Source organism: Talpa europaea (genome assembly GCF_964194135.1).
Source record: "Talpa europaea genome assembly, chromosome: 16".
NCBI classification, from domain to species: Eukaryota; Metazoa; Chordata; class Mammalia; order Eulipotyphla; family Talpidae; genus Talpa; species Talpa europaea.
The window spans coordinates 41,112,968-41,128,351 of record NC_140084.1 but is presented as its reverse complement, the minus strand read 5'-3'; the positions used below and the strand labels follow the sequence as shown (position 1 = coordinate 41,128,351).

Genomic DNA, 15,384 nt, shown 5'->3' with positions numbered 1-15,384 from the left:
TCAGCCCAGGGCCCTGGAGGTGGAAAGGGTCCCCTGGGTCCCGGGGAAGCTGTCCCTCGCTGGTTCTCGAGGCCCAGGGGACAGGGGGTGGAGCCCGTCGTATAGGCCTGTGCAGGGGCAGGAAGCGAGAGTGGGGAGCGGGGAGGCCACAGCCGGTGGAGGCAAGGAGGGTGCAGGGCTTGTGGGGAGGGAGGGAGGTGCCAGCACTAGAGCCCTGAGGCCCTGCTGGCCCCTGGGCGCAGGCCCAGCTCCGGCCCCCAGGGATGGACCTCGTGGACCCAGACATCTTCAACAGAGACCCCCGGGACCAGTATGACCTGCTGCAGCGGCTGGGTGGCGGCACCTATGGAGAAGTCTTCAAGGTGAGGATTCTCCTTCCTTCTCTAGCCCCTTCCAACCAGCGAGCTGAGGCCCAGGAAGCCAAGGAGGGGAGTCGAGAGAGTCCCAGTTCTCGGCTTTGGCTCACGGATGCTGAGGAGTTCAGGCGAATGGGGCCTGCCTGACTGCCAACTTCCCCTTTACAAGGCTCGAGACAAGGTGACGGGGGACCTGGTGGCACTGAAGATGGTGAAGATGGAGCCTGGTGAGGAGAGGACCCAGGACTCCTTCCCTATGTCCCCACCCCGCCTACCCGGACCCTGGGCTCACAGTCCCCAGCGCTGTCCCCCTGCAGCGGCCTTTTCTCTCCTGTCCCCCCCCCCCAGATGATGATGTTTCCACTCTTCAGAAGGAAATCCTCATCTTGAAAACATGCCGGCATGCCAACATCGTGGCCTACCACGGGAGCTACCTCTGGTGATGAGCCTCAGACCTCCCCTGGGACCCAGCCCCCAGTCCAGAACCCCCGTTCTTCACCTGGGCACCCCCTAACCTGACCTCCAATTCTGGACCCCCGTTTTTAACTGAGGCCCCCTTAACTTGATTCCCAGTGTGAAGTTCTTACTGGCCAGAGTATCTCCCAATCTAATCCCCAATCCGGAACCCCCACTTCTCACTAGGGGTCCCCCAAATTGCCCTCTTCATAGAACCTGAAACCAAGTCCCCGAAAACTAACCTTTCATCATCCTGCCCCAGTTTCACTCCTTTTATACTCCTAAATTCCCTGACCCCCCAGTTAATTATCTCAGATGTCCCCATAATGACCTCTGTTCCCCAGACCTGGCACCCCGGGCCCCTCTGTCCCCGTCGATCCTCCACAACCTGGGAGATGGCCCCTGTGTCTCCTGGTTAGCACGGGGCAGCGGAAGGTGCCGGGGGTTAGAAACCCAAAGAGCTGAGTTCAAATCCAGTTGACTCTGAACATACATTTCCCCTCTGAGCCTCAGCTTCCCCATCTCTAAAACGGAAGTGGGGTGCACTCACCCTGGTGGGCAAGGGAGACAGCTGAGAGCTGCTCCGGGATGTCCTCACTGACCTAGACGGTGAGCCAGTGATTATCCTAGGAAGGATCATTTATTCCTATTTTTGTCGCTACTGTTACCTTGACCTGCTGTAGGCTGCAGAAGCTCTGGATCTGCATGGAATACTGCGGGGCTGGTTCTCTCCAGGACATCTACCAAGGTGAGGGGGAGGGCGGGGAGCCCGGCACCCCACCTCTCCTGTCTGTGCGTGTCACCTGGGATGGACTTTCTGGCCCATATTTCATTGCCAAGAGACCCTTTCATTGCCTGGATGGTGCTGGGGGTACTGTGGTGACCGATCGGACCCCGGACCCCACCCTCTCGGACCCCAGGATCCACAACAAATTTTCCCTGCGTCTCCCTCCCTTTCTGCTTGCATCTGCATTTTCTGGTGGAGGTTATTCATGTGCCCAAGGACTCCCGCATGCCTGGCTCATAGAAGGGGTCCCCGCTTCTGTAACCTGAGTGAATGGGCTTCCGATTCTTGATTCTTTCCTTGGCCTGCTATTTACACTTCTGGAGAATTTGAGGGGGGGGGTGGGAATGGGGGTAGACCTCTGATCACCCCCCAACTTCTGACACTCGCCTCTGCCTTCAGCCATCTCCCTGTCTCCCAGCCCGAGACCTGGCAGGTCAGGAGCTCCGCTAAGGAGGCCTCAGGGGCAAACAGGCCCACAGTGACACAGCCCCTCTGTTAGGCCTGGCCCCTCTGGCACCCCTATTCCTTCTCGCACCTCCGAATGCGTTTCCTCCTCGGTGTGCCTGTCTTCCCGCTCCTTGGTCTCTGTTCAGTTTGGACCATTCCCCGAAAAGAGATGCCCAATGTCCTCGTGACCCCTGAATGTGACCCCACCTCACCCTGGCTCACGCACCCCACTTCCTACCACTTTCCTCCCCCCGCTCTGTTCCACCTTCTTTGCTGCTTCCCAGACCCCCCAGGCCCCTTCCCCACCTCGGCACCTGCTCTCTGTCCCCCTCCAGGCAGAGACTGCCCCATCACCTCCTCAGAGTGGCCTCTGCTGACCGCTGACCGCCCCCCTGGCCGCACGGATTTCCCTAGTTCCTTTTTTGCTTGGCCTTCCTGGGACTGCAGCTCACCTACTGTGCATCTTACCTCTTTATCTCGTTTCCTCTCCATCCTGCCTGCTGGAATGTTCTCTCTAGGGGGGCAGGGACCTCTCCTGGCCACAGCTCTGTCCCCGGTGCCACCCACAGACACTGGCACACAGGAGACGTGCAATAAATACCCGTTGAGTGACTCTGCCTCCCTCTGGCCTCGGGTTCCCGGCCTCCTCGCTGCCTCTGTGCCGCTGACGGCCCCTTAGTCACCCCCTCCCACCGGTTTCCCTGAGCCCACGTGGCACCCTCTCAGCTGGTGTGGGTGGGGGCCGGGGGCTCCCAAGGCCAGGCTTCCTGCTCCCCACCCAACGCTGCTGGGGTGACCTTTGCAGTGACGGGGGCCCTGTCTGAGCTGCAGATCGGCTATGTCTGCCGGGAAGTGCTCCAGGTGAGGAGGGGCCGGGGCGGGGGCCGGGCCCGCCGCCGCCCCCAGGCACTCACAGCCCCCCATGTCCACCCCTCCCCAGGGACTGGCCTATCTGCATTCACAGAAGAAGATCCACCGGGACATCAAGGTGGCCTTGGTGGGGGGGGAAGAGGAGGCAGGAGACGGGGTGGCCCTGGTGGGGGGCTGAGAGGGGATCAGGGAATGGAGGAGGCCTTTGCTCTGACTCACCCCGCTTTGGTCCCCAGGGAGCCAACATCCTCATCAATGACGCTGGGGAGGTCAGACTGGGTGAGTGCGGCCGGCAGAGGCGGGGAGGGGGCTCGCTGGCCGCCCAAAGGGTCAGGGGACCCCTCGTCACTATGCCCTCCCTCTGCCTCCAGCTGACTTTGGCATCTCGGCCCAGATCGGGGCCACGCTGGCTCGACGCCTCTCTTTCATCGGGACGCCCTACTGGTGAGGGGCGCCTGGCAGGGTTGGCGTGGGGGGCAGCGGCTTCCCCCACCCCACTTTTCGGGGAATGCCCTTCCCCTGCCACTGCTTCCTGCCTGCTCGCGGGTGCACCTGAGTTTCCCACCAGCCTTGGGCTCTCTGTCCCTCTCGCCCTGTTTCTCTCATCATTAAGTTGATTTTCACCCCGATCTCTTCGCCTCTGTGCATTTTGTCTCTTACCCCCTGTCTGAGGCCCTGTCTCTGTCTGTCTTTCCCTCTGTCTGTCCTTGGGTTGCTCTCCATACCTGCCTCTCTGTCCCACTCGCCTCTCAGTCTCCCTCCTGCCCGCTCTGCCCCCACTCAGGCCTCCCCTCCCCCTCCTGGGGTCCCCCCTGGTTTCTGAGGGTCTCTGCCCCCAGGATGGCTCCGGAAGTGGCGGCCGTGGCGATGAAAGGGGGCTACAACGAGCTGTGTGACGTCTGGTCCCTGGGCATCACTGCCATCGAGCTGGCTGAGCTGCAGCCTCCGCTCTTTGACGTGCACCCCCTCAGGTAGGCGGGCGCGGCAGGTGCTCTGTGCCCGGAGACCCTGGCCCTGACCTGAGCACCCACCTAACCTGCTGCCCCCATCGTGACCCCCTACAGGAGGCTCCGTGCCTCTAAGCTGAATCTGAGACCCTCAAGGATCCCCCCAACTCAGAAAGTCTTTTCTTTAGCCTCCACACTAGGACCCCCCAATGCGGGGGCCCCCACCTTGAGCCTCCTCTGTGGATACTGCAGCTCATAATGTGAGGGGGGCTTCCCCTGGGATGCCCCCCCCATGCAGTACCCAACCTACTCCTCATTCCCATCCTGCCCCTCACTTTGCTCTCTGCTGACCTCGGAGCTATTGGGGGTCCCTCAAGTTGTGAGGTCTGACCCCACGTTCTCTCCTTATTCTAGGGTTCTCTTCCTCATGACCAAGAGTGGGTACCAGCCTCCCCGGCTAAAGGAAAAAAGCAAATGGTAAGAGGGGGAGACGTGGGAGGGAAGAGCCAGGCATGGGGGGTCCGATGGGAAGCTCTAGTCTGCTCACCCCAGCACCCCTTCTTCCCCCCAAGGTCGGCTGCCTTCCACAACTTTGTCAAAGTCACCCTCACTAAGAGCCCCAAGAAACGGCCTGGCGCTACCAAGATGCTCAGCGTAAGCTTCCCTTCCCCCAGAAGCCTGCCCCCCGGACCCCCCAGGGCCTTCCAGGACTCCCAAGAACATGGATCATTTTGTTCCATAGAACCCCGAGGGTCCTCTCAAAGTCCCTCGTCCCTCAGATTTTCCCAGACCCCGCCAAGACTCTCCAAATTGTACCCCAGATATCTTTTTCCCAAGAAACCCCGAGTGGTAAAACACACAAAATCCCAAAGGCCTCAGGTCCCATTTCTGGGTGTTCTCTGCAATTCCAGGGGAATCCCGGTCCACTCTCAGACACTCTGGAATTTTCCAAGCCCCGCCTCCCCAACCCTGAATTCATCAAATTCCTTCACTGGCACTGTCAGAATCCCCAGACCACAGCTCCCCAAAGTTCCCTGTTGGCACGTCTCCCAGTGGATCCCCTCAGCCAGGCTCGCAAGGCCCTGCCAGGACCACCCCCAGCCCAGCCCAGCCTGTCTGCTGACCCCCATCCCCCTGCCCCCAGCATCAACTGGTGTCCCAGCCGGGGCTGAACAGAGGCCTGATCCTGGATCTCCTTGACAAGCTCAGGAATCCAGGGAAGGGGGCCCCTGCAGGCGAGATTGAAGATGAGGAGGTGAGAGCGCCCCCTGGCGGCCCGCCTGCGGCTCACTCAGAAGGAGGAGGGGAAGCAGCTGGGGGCTTGGCGCAGAGCTGGGGGCACAGGGGTGGTGGGAAGGACCAAGGGCTCTGGCCCACAGGGTGGCGGGGGTGCTGAGGCGCCACAAACCTGATGCCACCCCTGCTCTGCCCAGCTGCCCCCTGCCATCCCTCGGCGGATCAAATCCACCCACCGGTCCACCTCTCTGGGGGTCCCCGATGCAGACTGCTATCGTGAGTAGAGTCCTTGTGCTTGGGGACCCCTGACTGTGGATGTCCTAGAGACACCCCTTAGCTGCCCACCAGAGACCTCCTCCACCATCAGACCCCACCAGAGGCCCCGGAGACCCTCATCACTTCTAAACAGGCCTTCAGAGCCCCCCATCACCTTTGGGTATCTGACTTGCAAACAGATGCCCTGAGCCTTCCACTCACCACCCTGACCCCCAAAGAGATCTCAAAACTCTGTCAGAACCCTGATACCCAAATGGACCCCCAAACAAACACAAGGGCCCCCACCGCCCTGCTCCCAAACCCTGACCCCCAAATGAAGCCTCTCTAAAACAAGAGAGAGGGACAGCTTGAGGGACAGCTTCCATGCTGGATCCTGGGCCCCAGTCCCCCCAGTTCTATTCTGTCCCTAAATCTACTTCCCCAGCTCACCACAGGTTTCTCCTCACCCCTTCAGGGCGGCACATGGAGTTCAGAGGAATGGCGTCCAGACCCCCCACTGACACCGTGAGGCGCCTCCCCCTGCCTGCCCTGCCCCCCTCCCCGCCCCAGGCCCCTGCTGACACGTCATCATCCCACAGACTCGCTCGCAGCCCCCTGGAGAAGCCCCCAGGAAGCACCTGTCAGAGTCAGATGATGACTATGACGACGTGGACATGTGAGCGGCCCCCCCAGCCCCCCCTCACAGCCCCGCCTCCCCCCCCCCCCACCTCAGACCCTAGCTTCCTTCCACTTTCTTCTATGACCTCAACTTAACTCCCAATCTCAGGCCCTACTTGGCGCCCGCCCCACTTCCTTCCAGGATGGCCTCTGTGCCACCCGCGTCCTTCCCCGCCCAGCTTGCCCGCCCCGCGCCCTCCGCCTCGCCGCCCCCAGCTCCCCCAGATGTTGCTCCAGCCTCACCTGCAGCCGAGCCCTCCTCCCTCACCTCATCCTTCCTCCTCTTCTCACCCCACCTCGGTCTGAACCCTGATATCCGAGGGAAGCTGCTACTAACACCGCGATTGTTAGTCTGTCGTCCTCAGCTCAGCCCGGAGGGAGCCAGCGCCCTGCTCTCCTGATGTCAGGCGCCTGAGGGTCCTCGTGTCCCAGCACCCCAACCGATTACCTCATTTTTGTATTTCAGCCCCAACCCTGCAGAGGATATCCCTCCTCCCCTGCCCCCCAAGGTAAGGCCCTAGGCCAGAGCCGGGTGGCTGAGGGCTCAGCAGGCCAGGGGCCTTGGCGTTTGCGATCCCGGGCTCCCTAGGATAGAAGGGGGTACCCCACCCAGGTTCCCTGAGGTCTGGGAGTGTGGCATGATGAGCCCCTTGGGACTGGCAGGAAGCAGAGCCCTGCGATAGGGGGGCGACTCCAGGGGTTTAGCCTGGTCAGGAGCTGGTCCTGGGAACCTCATCAGACCCTCAGCACTAACCTTTCCGTGGCTGGAGCCTGTCGCTGTCTGGGGGTGGCGTGGAGGAGGCCGGGGTGGCGGTGGATGGTGAGGAGGATCAGAGCCACGTTCAGAGGCCGCTTCTGGCCGAGCCGGGGTTGGCGCTGCCAGGCCCCGTCTCTCTGTGAGCGCCTCATCTATTTCCCCATGTTCCTTCTCCTCTCCCAAGCCCAAGCTACGTTCCCCGTCAGACGAAGGTCCCATTGGCATCGAGGACGAGGCACTGCTGAGCCCAGGGGTGCTGGTTCGGTGTGCCAGTGGGCCTCCCCCCCGCACGCCCCACCGTGGCCCTCCCCCAGTCACCCGAAGCCCCCACTTAACTGCCCATTCAGGTAAGCGGGCAGGCCGGGGTGGGAGGGGGACGGGGCGGGGGGAGGGCACAGGTGGAGGGGTCTTTGGGGGCTGATTTTCCTCCACCCCATCTTAGACCCCTCACTCTGGAGCCCAATGCCCCGGGAGCCCGACCAGCCCCCACTGTTACCCCCCAAGAAGGAAAAGATGAAGAGAAAGGTGAGGAGCAGCTTGCTGAGGACTGGTGCCTGCCAAGGGGTAGGGGAGGCCAGGGGTGGGGTGGGCGGGGAGGGCGGGCAGCCATGTAGACGGTGGCAGTGGCTGAGTAGTTCCTCTGTCCCAACACTGATCTCATGCCTGGCGAGGTCAGAGAGCTCTGAGGTACAGAGGCAGGACTTGCACCTGGCAGCAGAACCCTAACCCGTGCCCCTTCCTGCCCCGCAGCCCACCCAGGGATGTACCCTCCTGGTAAAGCTGTTCAATGGCTGCCCCCTCCGGATCCACAGCACGACCGCCTGGACACATCCCTCCACCAAGGGTGGGGCTGGGAGCATCCAGGAACACGCGGGGTGGGGAGGACCTTGGTGGGAGGCGTGAAGGGGTGGGGTCAGCCGAAGGAGGCAGGAGCAGAGTCTGGAGTATCAGTTGGGTTTGGGGTTCGGGGTTCAAAGATGGAGAGTGTGAAGATGAGCCTGAGAGTGAAAACCAGGAACACTAGAGTTTGAGGGCCACAATATAACAGGAAAGTTAGAGTTAGGGGTACAAGATGGGGGCATTAGGGCCCCACTAACCTATGTTGGAGGTGAATGGTCGAGAGACTGGGATGAGCCTTTTGGGGCCGGGATTTTTCACAGAATGTAACAGAAAAGGACCACGGGGGCACACGCAGACCAGCAGGAGTCTGGTGGTCACACTGGACCGTAAAGCCACATTTAGAGGGTCTGAGTTTGGGGATCAGGATTAGCGGGGATCAGGACTGGGGGAAGGAGAGACAGGACTGGGGGAGGTGACGAGGGGTCAGGACTTGCCTAGGTGGGAAGTGGGAGGTGATAAACTGAGCCCACCTGCGGGGCTGGGTCAGGATGTGAGTTCAGATTTAGGGAAACAGAGGCTGGGAACACCGCTGTGGCGGGTGGAAGACTCGAAGGTCCGAGCTCGGAGACAGAGTGCCAGTGTTTGGGGTGTAACAAGTTTGGGTGTTTGGGAGGTCCCCCAGGATGAGGGGGGTCCCAACGTCCTGGTGTCTGTCCCCCCCAGACCAGCACCTGCTCCTAGGGGCCGAGGAAGGCATTTTCATCTTGAACAGGAACGAACAGGAAGCCACGCTGGAAATGGTGAGGGGCTACACCCAGGGTCAGGGCTGGAGTTGGGGGCCACCGGGGTCTTACATGAGGTTCTCCCCAATCCTGCAGCTCTTTCCTAGCCGGACGACCTGGGTTTACTCCATCAACAACGTCCTCATGTCTCTCTCAGGTCAGGATGTGGGCTGGGTGGGAGGGGTGGGGGTCAGAAGTTCAAATCCCAGCCACTTCTCCACTGTGGCACTTAGGGCTAGAAATGGCTGTTTCCAGAGCCTCAGTTTCCCCATCTGTAAAAGGCCCTCATGCTAGTCCCTACCACAAGTCCGTTTTGAACTAATTTCTGTGATAAGTTAGTCTTACATTTCCTTTCTTTTTTCTTTTCTTTTCTTTTTTTTTTCTAGCTTTAAAAGCCAGTGTAGCCAGGGAAGCCAGTAGAGTGTAGGGTCCTTTAGATGAGAGACAAATCACTTATTTTCAGGCTATTTGGGGCCAGAATAAACTTTCTGGGCATACCTAGGACAGCTCGGATCTCTGAGCTAGATGCCGACTCGCCACTAACCTTAACGGTGGAAACCACCAGCAATGAGATTGCTCATCTCGCACTGCATCCACATCAGACTTGTGAACGACCCCCAATTTTTCCCCTAAGCTCATGTGAATTCTGAGAAGACTGTCGTACCCGTTTTTACTTAAAAAAATTTTTCCCTACCACTCTACATCTCCTTGATGTGCAGATCACAATGAGGACACATTCCCCACTTGAGTAAGATAATGCAAGCAAATTGTAATTAAAATTTTACGCCATTCATTTACTAATGTGTTGAAAAGAATTTCTAATTTATGGGGAAATGTCAAGCCACACAGGATTCATGCACTAGTTAATATCATGTCTGTGAGGCAAACTTGAGAACCAGATATCGATCTTCTTCAGCTCTGAAGTGTGTGTAGCTGGCTGGCTGGGAGTCCAGACTTCCTGAGGCGGCTGCAAGCCCCGCAGGGTTATGGAGTGTGTTTTACTCACCACTGTTCACCAGAGCCAAAGACAGTGGGGGTTTAAAACAGGTCGAGTGGGAGGTGAATCAGTGGAAAGGGCGTGCAGCGTCAAGACCTGGGCGTTTGGGGCAAAGGGATGGGGCTGAGTGAGGGATGAGGGGAAGAGGGGGGGCTGTATCCAGGATCCTATAACTGCCTGCTTCCCCCTACACTCACACACACTGCAGGAAAGACCCCCCACCTGTATTCTCATAGCATCCTGGGCCTGCTGGAAAGGAAAGAGACCAGAGCAGGAAGCCCCATCGCTCACATTAGCCCCCACCGGCTCCTGGCAAGGTACCAGTTCCCCGTGGCCTGGCAGACCCTGTAACCTCGGCCTTCTGTCCTGTTCCCTCCCTCTCCTCCCCCGCCCCCCCACAAAATGCCAACTTTCTTCTGCAGAAAGAACATGGTCTCCACCAAGATCCAGGACACCAAAGGCTGCCGGGCGTGCTGTGTGGGTGAGAGAGCCCCGTGGGTGTGCAGGGAGGAGGTGGGCTGTGCCTGCATCAGCCCAGAGTTAAGTTGGAGGGTTAAGGCGGGGGGTGTTGGAGTCTCGGGGGCGGGGAGGGGGGAGGTGTGGCTTCTGCAGGCCAGGGAGGCGGGAGAGTGGGCGTCGGGGTAGGGAGGGGGGAGGGGATTGACCTCAGTCCATCTTTACCCACCCACAGCCGAGGCCGCGAGCTCCGGGGGCCCGTTCCTGTGCGGGGCATTGGAGACATCCGTGGTCCTGCTTCAGTGGTACCAGCCCATGAACAAGTTCCTGCTGGTCCGGGTAGGGAGCCAGGGGCTGAGGCCCTCCACGCTGGTTTCCACCCGAGGCCCCGCCCCAATCCTCCCCAAGGCTCCGCCCACCTACCGGGTCTGCGGCTTCCTGAGCCTTAAACTCCGCCCCCTCCCCTGGACTGTTAGTTCTGCAGGCCCTATGCACCCGCTCCCCGGGTGTCCCAGGGGACCCCAGTCAGGGCCTTTGAGTCTCTAAAGAGACTTCGCTGGCTGGGAAGCCATGCGCTCCCGGGGCCACGCCTGTCACCAAGGGGCACGCCCCCAAGTGGAAGCCACGCCCCCGAGTGGAAGCCACGCCCACTCTGAAGCCACTTCCGTCACTTTCTAAGGCTGCACGACCTAAGACCTCTGAGCCCAAACCCCTGAATCGTTCAGAAGTCACCTCCCAAGACCCAGGGCCAGAGTCCTTCGAGGCCCCGCCCCCAGCCTCCTCCGAGCCCGCCCCGCCGCGAGGCCCCGCCCCCAGCCTCCTCTGAGCCCGCCCCTCCACGAGGCCCCGCCCCAGCCTCCTCTGAGCCCGCCCCGCCGCGAGGCCCCGCCCCCAGCCTCCTCTGAGCCCGCCCCTCCACGAGGCCCCGCCCCCAGCCTCCTCTGAGCCCGCCTCGCTACGAGGCCCCGCCCCCAGCCTCCTCTGAGCCCGCCCCGCCACGAGGCCCCGCCCCCAGCCTCCTCTGAGCCCGCCCCGCCCCGTGTGGCCCCGCAGCAGGTGCTGTTCCCGCTCCCGACGCCCCTGCCGGTGTTCGCGCTGCTCACCGGGCCGGGCTCCGAGCTACCTGCCGTGTGCATCGGCGTGAGCCCCGGGCGGCCGGCCAAGTCGGTGCTCTTCCACACCGTGCGCTTCGGCGCGCTGTCCTGCTGGCTGGGCGAGATGAGCACCGGTGAGCGGGGCGGGGTCTCGCCGGGGCGGGGCTGCTGGGGGCGGCCCGGATGATCCCCGTTAGGGGGTGGGTCCTTAGTGTCGGGGCGGTGCTCGCGCGGGGAGCGTAACTGGGAACCGGGTGGGAGCGAGTACCGGAGAAAGGCGGGGATTTGTAACTCATGCTCTCGATGAGCACGAGCTCATGACCCAGCGGGGTCGCTGTGATGCCCGCGTGCTGGGGGATCAGAGAGTGTCCAGCGCAGGAAGGTGGAACTAGGCTGAATTGGTTCTTGAATACCCTTCTCTCAAATAGAGCACAAAGGGCCAGTACAGGTGACCCAGGTTGAAGAAGACAAGGTGATGGTGTTGATGGACGGTAAGGGCCCTCCGCTCCTCCCCACTGCTGCTGCATCTTCAACGCCAGCCCCTGTGCCACTCAGAAACAGCACATCCCACTGGGCCTCACCCCGACCTGCTTCTCACACTGGCTCCATTGCCCAGGCCCTAGGTAGACTTCTGAGCCCCGATCACTGGCCTTACAGCTTTCTCTCTACCTTTTCTAGGGTCTCTGAAACTGGTGACCCCCGAGGGGGCTCCAGTCCGGGGTCTTCGAACTCCAGAGATCCCCATGACTGAAGCCGTGCAGGCTGTGGGTAGGTGCAGGGTAGGAGGGCCCGGGGGGTCTGGAGGGAGGCCCCTTGATATCCAAGGGTCACAGGCACTGCTCTCCCCACAGCTATGGTCGGGGGTCGGCTCCAGGCCTTCTGGAAGCACGGAGTGCAGGTGTGGGCTCCAGGCTCAGACCAGGTAAGCATCTCGATCTCAGTACCTGCCGTCGTCGCCTCCCACCCCGTCACTTTCATCAGGTGGGCTGGGAGAACTAAGCCTGGGTGTGAAGTCCTGGAGTCTCCAGTCTCAGTTGAGACAGGGTCTAGTTTGGGGTCTCTTGGGTGGTGCTTAGCTTGGGGCGTGACTGGGAAAGGCGTTGTGGGTGGGGGCTGCTGGAGAAAGGTGGGTTGTAGAGCTGATGAGCCTGATCACCTGCCGTGGCCGCTGGAGTGGGCAGGACTTTAGCCTACTTGTTCGGGTGCCCAGCGAAAGGTCCAGAGCTCATCCAGGCCACTACGTGGTTTTCTACAAGGGACTTTTCTACTCTCCTCAATTTAGTCTCCCAGCTATAAAGTGGGGATCATATAGAGACATGTGGGTGGTTAACAGCGGGGACCAGACTGCCTGAGTTGAAATCCAGCTAATTGACCTTAGGCAAATGACTCTCCCTTCCTGTGCCTCACCTTTCCCATCTGGAAAATGGTGTTTTGCTCATAGACCACGATGTGCCACACTCTGACACTCTGCCTTTCAGGGTTTTATTGTATTTAATCTTCATGCTCACCTATCAGATAAGCACTGTGATTTCACAGGTCAATAATCCAAGGCACAGAGAGGTCAAGTAACTTTCCTGAGATCACACAGCTGGTGAGCAGTATGGTCAAGAATGGTTATTTCTGGACCTGAGATGAGAAATTTGGGGAGCTTCCTCCCCCTTCTCTCTCTAAGGGAGTGGGGGGCAGTCATCTAGACACTGACATAAGCACCTTTTCCCCCAGCTGCTGCAAGAACTGAGGGACCCCACCCTCACCTTCCGTCTGCTTGGCTCCCCCAGGTATGGTCTTGGGGAAGGGGCCAGAGGGCCTGGGAGGGGGCTTTCTGATGTGGCGAGGCCATATTGGGGTATTTTCATTCTGATATAACTTTAGACTCACAAAAAGTTGCAAAAGTCTCCTTTACTCAAATTCTTCAGATGTTGACTTTAAAAAAAAAAAACACATCTGGTGCACCCTTCTACTTCTGGCTGTTGGGGAGTAAGTTGCAGACATGATGCCCACAGACCCCTAAATACTTGGGTGTAATGTGTCCTAAATCAAAAACAAGGAAACATCCTTACAAACTACACTGTTGCTGTCAGAATCCAGAAACTGACCCCGCGGCCTCCTCATCACACACCCATCGAGTCTCCCCAGGGGTCACACAGATACTCTTAACCACCAAAAATGAACACTCTCTTCCCCTGGTCCAGGGTCTGATTCAGGACCATGATGTGCATTTAGGACTCGAGTTTCTTTAGTCTCGAGTCTGGAACAAGACTTTAGACTTTGTTTTTCGTGACCCTGACACTTTTCAACAGCACAGGAAAGTGGGTTTTACACACTGTCCCTCAGCTGGGTTTGAGGTTTCCAGGTTAAACGTTTTGGTCTGTAACATCACAGACACCATGGTGTGTCCTCAGCGCACCAGGAGGGACAGTGCACTTTGTCCCATTATGTTATTTTTGATCATTTGGTCATTTGGTTAAGGTGGAGCCAACCAGATTTCTCCACTACGAAGTTATTCTTTTTTCCTGTTTACTAAGTATTTTTTTGGGGGGGCAATTATTGAGACAATGTAAACACACTGTTTCTCATCAGTCTTTCATCTATTCATTTTAGAATCTGTTGATGATTTTTGCCTGAATCTCTTATTAGGATGGTTACTAGGGTGACTTTCTAGCATTCTTTCCACATTTATTAGTTGCTGTTCTACCATAGGGAGCTCACCCTTCAGCATGGTTTCATGGATTTCCATTTCATTCTGTGACTTATAACCTGCTACTACCGTTATTTATTTATTTATTTAAAAAATTGATTTATTTATGCATACAGGAACTGGGGTACAGGCCAGAAGTATGGGGGGTGAGAGGATTCACCAGAGACAGAGTGGGGAACAGAATAGTCAGACTGAAGAAATACACTGCTGAGGGGAGCAGTGGGCAAGTCAGGAGAGGTCTGCTGCGCCATGTGGGTCAGCTCCCTGGCCGGGGGATCAAACTCGTGCTGCAGAGGCTGCAAATAGCTTCACAGTGCTGTGCTTAACCCCTTGCGCCACCAGGGAGGTCCCCCATTGTTTATTTTGAAGCACAACTAGTCCCCAATTTAGCTGGGGAGAACCCCTTCAAAGATCCCCTGTAGACTAATGACATGCAGAAGGTCTTTTAAAATCCAGATTTGACTGTGTCACTGTTTGAAACCTGTCGGCAGCTCTTTCTGCCCACTTGTGTCTGTGCAAGCGCCATCTTCTCCGTTTTTCTAATAAACTTAACCATTTTGGATATAAAAAAGAAAACTTCTGGGCCTCCCCGGTGGCGCAACGGTTGAGCGCTGGCTTGCGAAGCTGCCCGCAGCCTCTGCAGCTCTGGTTCGATCCCCGGCCGCAAAGCGAGGGTCCCACATGATGCACAGACCTCTCCTGCTGCCCGCTGCTCCCCTCAGCAGTGTACTTTGTCAGTCTGCCTGCTCTGCCCCCCCCCCCCGACTCTGGTGAATTCTCTCACCCTCCCGCGCTTCTGACTGTACCCAGGGCTTATATAAATAAATAAATAAATCTTTAAAAAAAAAGAAAAAGAAAAAAAGAAAACTTCTGGGCCTCCCTGGTGGTGCAGTGGGTTGAGCGCAGCACTGTGAAGCTCTCGGCAGCCTCTGCAGTGCGGGTTCAATTCCCGGCCAGCCGGCGAGAATCCCACATGGCACGCAGACCTCTCCTGTTGCCCCTGCTGCTCCCCTCAGCAGTGTATTTTGGTCAGTCTGCCTGTTCTGCATCCCGCTCTTGTCTCTGGTGAATCCTCTCACCCTCCCGCACATCTGGCCTGTACCCCAGCTCTTGTATAAAAATAAATTAAATCTTAAAAAAAAAAAAAAAACTTCTGTGGCCTCTATATAAAGACCTAATCCTTCTGGAGCCAAGCCCCAGCTCCTATCCCACCTGAAGGCCTTTACACAGGCTATTCCCTCTGCTCTGAACACTCTTCCCTGCCCTTTAACCAAGTTCCTTCCTGAGACTTTCTGAGGTTCCACCATCTCTTTGGGGGCACCTTGGCTGACCTCTTGGGCTGGGTTTCCCTGCTCTATGCCCCATGCACTCAGGTAATTCACTGATTCATGTTTGCCTGCCACTCTGGACTGCGCGCCCGAGGGCAGGGACTGGCACTGTGTTGGCACAGATGCCATGACTTTGAATGACTGAATGAACAAATGAACAAACTGACTTGTCTCTTCCCTCCCCAGGCCTGTGATAGTGGAGACACGCCCGACGGATGACCCCAATGCTCCCAGCAACCTCTACATCCAGGAATGAGTCCCTAGGGAGGGTGTCAGGCACTAGTCCCTGCACCCCCCCACCCCAACAGACACACTAGTGCTCGGGATATTCCTTAGTCATTAATAAACAACTTCAGTCACTGTTGTCTTCTTTTTTTGAGGGGTGGAAGGCAGAATTCCC

The 15,384-nt window shown here is 58.4% G+C and overlaps 1 protein-coding gene across 2 annotated transcripts; it reads left to right on the top strand.

Moving 5' to 3' along the window:
* Window positions 1–263: 263 nt before the first annotated feature.
* MAP4K1 (mitogen-activated protein kinase kinase kinase kinase 1) lies at window positions 264–15,240 on the top strand (the record flags this gene model as incomplete). 2 transcript variants are annotated; one of them, XM_084257469.1, is made up of 30 exons in its annotated part: window positions 264–362; window positions 526–583; window positions 705–795; window positions 1,496–1,560; window positions 2,852–2,907; window positions 2,987–3,034; window positions 3,153–3,195; window positions 3,288–3,360; window positions 3,756–3,887; window positions 4,278–4,340; window positions 4,436–4,517; window positions 5,008–5,118; window positions 5,297–5,375; window positions 5,830–5,879; window positions 5,954–6,030; window positions 6,499–6,541; window positions 6,974–7,136; window positions 7,232–7,314; window positions 7,549–7,633; window positions 8,353–8,429; window positions 8,508–8,568; window positions 9,617–9,725; window positions 9,831–9,889; window positions 10,100–10,203; window positions 10,918–11,092; window positions 11,387–11,449; window positions 11,637–11,726; window positions 11,810–11,880; window positions 12,681–12,736; window positions 15,171–15,240. In XM_084257469.1, the coding sequence occupies 30 exons, from the start codon at window positions 264–266 to the stop codon at window positions 15,238–15,240; spliced, it is 2,436 nt and encodes an 811-aa protein (XP_084113595.1). The 2 variants fall into 2 exon arrangements, with proteins under 2 accessions (XP_084113595.1, XP_084113594.1); XM_084257468.1 differs by having other exon boundaries at window positions 7,543–7,633.
* Between the last annotated feature and the right edge of the window lie 144 nt (window positions 15,241–15,384).